General features: G+C 40.6%; 1 protein-coding gene across 1 annotated transcript in view; it reads right to left on the reverse strand.

Annotated features, from left to right (window-relative positions):
• The window catches only part of FAAH2 (fatty acid amide hydrolase 2), a 56,533-nt gene that overhangs the window by 16,955 nt on the left and 35,162 nt on the right, over positions 1–4,416 (reverse strand). The window contains exon 9 of the mRNA XM_006773705.2: positions 2,422–2,541. Within this exon, the coding sequence (XP_006773768.1) occupies positions 2,422–2,541 (120 nt within the window). The remainder of the gene's footprint in view (positions 1–2,421; positions 2,542–4,416) is intronic.

Below are 4,416 nucleotides of genomic sequence, written 5' to 3' on the forward strand. Positions count from 1 at the left end.
GCCTGAGGGCTCCCAGTATGTGAGAGGGGGCAGGCTGGGCTGAGGGACACTCCCCCCCCCACATACCCAGTGTATGAATTTCATGCACCGGGCCCCTAGTCCAGACATAAAAAGAAATAAGGTGCTGATACAAGGCACCACATGGATAAAATGTGAAAAAAAAACCCTTATGCTAAGTGAAAGAAGCCAGTTACGAAAACACCACATAACGTATGATTCCATTTATTGAAACTAGAGGCCTGGTGCATGAATTTGTGCACAGGTGGGGGGGTGTCCCTCAGCTTGGCCTGTGATCAGGGCTGACTAGGGACAGGGACCGCAGAAGGTTGGCTGGCCAGCTGGGGGGAGGGACTGCAGGAGGTTGGTTGGCCACAGGAGGCTGGCTGTGGGAGCGCACTGACCACCAGGGGGCAGCTCCTGCATTGAGCGTCTGCCTCCTGGTGGTCAGTGTGCACCATAGCGACCGGTCAACCAGCTGTTTGGTCGAATGGTAGTAACGGTTGCTTAGGCTTTTATATATATAGATTCCTATAGTAAGGAAATCTATAGATACCGAAAGTAGATTAGTTTTTGCTTAAGGCTGTGGATAGGAGTGGTGAGGATACTGGAGGGGGTGACTGATAATATGTATGGGTCTCTTTCTGTGGTGATGAAAATGTTCTAAAATTGATTGTAGTGTTGGTTGCACAATTCTGCAAATGTTTTAAAAATCATTTAACTGGCCAAACCGGTTTGGCTCAGTGGATAGAGCGTCGACCTGCGGACTGAGAGGTCCCGGGTTCGATTCCGGTCAAGGGCATGTACGTTGGTTGCGGGCACATCCCCAGTGGGAGTGTGCAGGAGGCAGCTGATCGATGTTTCTCTCTCATCGATGTTTCTAACTCTCTATCTCTCTCCCTTCCTCTCCGTAAAAAATCAATAAAATATATTTTTAAAAAAAATCATTTAACTGTATGCTTTAAAAGAGTGATATACATGGTGTGGAAATAACTCAATAAAATTCTTTGAATAAAGTGGCAAAATGGCCATAAACAAGTATAGTTGAGAAAATGGCCACATCCTTTTTCCATAGAAAAAGCTTCAAGTACCAACCATATAATGTACCTGTTCTTAAGAGATGAACCATCACTGAGCAACATGGCAGAGTGCCTATGAATAGCAGCTCTGAGTCAGGTATAACTCAAAGTGAGGGGAGACCAGATTTTTTGCTCTTTTGTCTTATTTGAGGTTTTTTATTTCAGGACCAATTTTAACAATTAGCACCTATGTTATAAGCTTCTCCAAGCTATAAGAGAGTATCTCCTGCAAATGAACTCAGAATACAATTTTTGTTACTGATCTTTGATTTAGTTTTGTTCATACTCTGATTATGAATCTACATGTCAGAGTCAAACATCCAAACTTGTAGATTTACACGAACTTCCTATTCTGAGAGATGTCCAAAGTGCTTATATAAAAGAAACTTTTGGTCTCTTAAACACAAATATAGTGACAATTTATTTTCCTTAAGATAGAAAGGATCATGAAAGTACTCCCTTATTTGTAGGGCTACTAAATGTCAGGAACTTTACAAGAAATATTCTTTTATTTTTAAAAAAATACTTTTATTGATTTCAGAGAGAAAGGAAGAGGGAGAAGAGATAGAAATATCAATGATGAGAGAGAATCATTGATCGGCTGCCTTCTGCACGCCCCCTACTGGGGACTGAGCCCACAACCTAGGCATGTGCCCTTGACTGGAATTGAACCGGGGACTCTTCAGTCCACAGGCTGACGCTCTATCCACTGAGCAAAACCAGCTAGGGCCAACTTATTACTCTTAAAGAATTCATATTTAATATCCTCAACAAGCCTGAAGAAATCATAAGTAAAGCATCTTTCACAAGTTCCCACATCAGCTTCCAAACTTAGCAAATAACAGGAGGGTAAAATTACATTGTAGAAAAGCAGGTAACTGTTGTTCTAAAACCTCTGATGGGGAGGCAAAGTAGAATCTTGATAACTGGGGTTACCTAATCACTTTATGCCTTACTGAAGCCTAAATGCTCTGATACCTAGCACATGCTATAATGGAATAAAACCCACGCCCCTGTGTCTTGTCCATCTTATCTCTGCTTGAAATACCTTTTATCACTTCTTTACCTGATTAAGGTCTCCAAATTATTCACATATTGGTGAATAGCAATTCCTCCACCAGGAAGATTTCCCTGACTTCCACAAAGAGAAGGGCCCCCCCCCCCTCTGATCCTATAACCATATATGCTTATACTGGTATAGCACTCATCAAACTGTATAATTTTTCATTATTTAACTATGTCACCTATTTGCTTATTAATTTCATTCCTCCATATTGACAACATATGGCCCACAATAGAAGGTCAATAAATATTTATTAAAAAAGAAGGAAAGTAGTGAACATACCGTCCCATCAGGTCCCTTTGCTGACATCATTGTGACCCATAACTGAAAAGAATACTTCATTTGCTTTAGTTTAACATGTTGAACTGAGGCTCCTAGTATATTTTCCAGGTGATCCACAACCTTAGAAAATGAAGATAAAACAATAGACAAACATGTTTAGGAAAAAAGAGATGTCACTGGAGAGTGGTGTAAGCAAGATGGCTGACAAGAAAGTGGTAGGCCCTCATTTTTTTTTAAATCTGTTTTTATTGATTTTTATTTAGTTAGTTTAAAAAATATTTTTATTGATTTCAGAGAAGGGAGAGGGAGAGGGAGAGATAGAAACATCAATGATGAGAGGGAGTCATTGACCGGCTGCCTCCTACATCTCCCTACTGGGGATTGAGCCCGCAACCCGGGCATATGCCCTTGACCGGAATTGAACCCTTCAGTCTGCAGGTCGATGCCTTATCCACTGAGAAAAACTGGCTAGGGCTTTTATTGGTTTTTAGAGAGAGATAGAAACATTGAAGAGAGAGGAACATCACCACCACCACCACCACCATCATCATTGATCTGCTGCCTCCTGCACACCCCCTACTGGGATCGAGCCCAGAACCCAGGCATGTGCCCTGACCAGGAATTGAACTGGAGACCTCTTGGTTCCTGGATTGATGCCCAACTGCTAGGCCACACTGGCTGGGTTAGGGACTCATTTCTTCATGGAAGCACCAACATACAGACCATGACCAAAGGAGCTCTGTGAGGCCTCTGAAAACCAGTTAAGAAACTTCAGCAATAAAACAAATGACCAAAAAATAAAAGCTGCACTCACAATGCTAAGAAATCTCATGGTAACTTCGCTCATTTTCGTCCCATCGCTTTCCTGGTACAATGCAGATAGACTGGGAGGAAACCACTCAACTACTAACTTCTGCCTTGGGATGGAATGAAAAGACTGGCATTTGCTTGCAGAGCTCTGGTTAGTATAGAGGCAGCCTGGGGGCATTGGTTTATCTCTTGCCTGGAGCACTGATGGGAATAGAGGCATAGTTTGTATATCTGCTTGGAAGCTATCAAAAGCAGTGGTTGGAGCCATGGCACAAAAGAGTTGCAGGGTTACTGCAGACCTGTGGGTGTCTGGGTATAAGATATTACAGGCAGAACAATAATATAAATCAACTAAGGGCTTGAGAAGAAGTAAGTAAGGAAGAGACATTTGGGGAAATTAAGACATTAAAAAGTAGTCATATGTACAGAGGAACTGGAATTTAAAAATGTACAAGCCCCCAAAATACCCATCTCCACAAGTTTTGAGAGAACAGGTAAATGTGACAGCACCAATGGAAACAAAGAAAGCTCCAGTAAGTGACCTAAAGAAATGGAGAGCAATAAACTGTCAGACAAAGAATTCACAATAATCCTTTTAAGGAAGTTTTATGAACTACAAGAAAACACCAAATAGACAAGTAAACAAAATTAGGAAAATAATACATGAACAAAATGAGAAGTTCAAAGAAGAACTAGCAACAATAAAAAAACCCCCAGAAATTCAAAAATACAATAACTGAACTGAAGAAATTCAATAGAAAGTTTTAAAAGTAGACTTGACCATGTGACCTGAACATTAGAAATTACCCAGTTAGAGGAGTGTGAAAAAAGCCAATGGGAATTATGGGGCACAATGAAAATAAACAAGTTTCATATTGTGGGAATTCCAGAAGGAGAAGATAAATATAAAGGAACAGGAAGTATATTTAAAGCAATAATGGCAGAAAAATTCCTGATCTTGGGGAAAGAAATGAACATCCATACTCATGAAGCCCTAAAGATCCCAAATAGGTTGAACACAAATAGGGCTACACCAAGATGGATTATAATTAAGTTGTTAAAAATAATATGTTAAGTGAAATAAGTCAGTCACATGATCTCACTCACCACATGATCTCACTCATTCATGGATAATTGAGACCATTATAAACTTTTGAACACATGGGGGGGGTGAGACCTTGTTTG

The sequence above is a fragment of the Myotis davidii genome, unplaced genomic scaffold (genome assembly GCF_000327345.1).
Source record: "Myotis davidii unplaced genomic scaffold, ASM32734v1 scaffold546, whole genome shotgun sequence".
In the NCBI taxonomy this organism is placed as follows: domain Eukaryota; kingdom Metazoa; phylum Chordata; class Mammalia; order Chiroptera; family Vespertilionidae; genus Myotis; species Myotis davidii.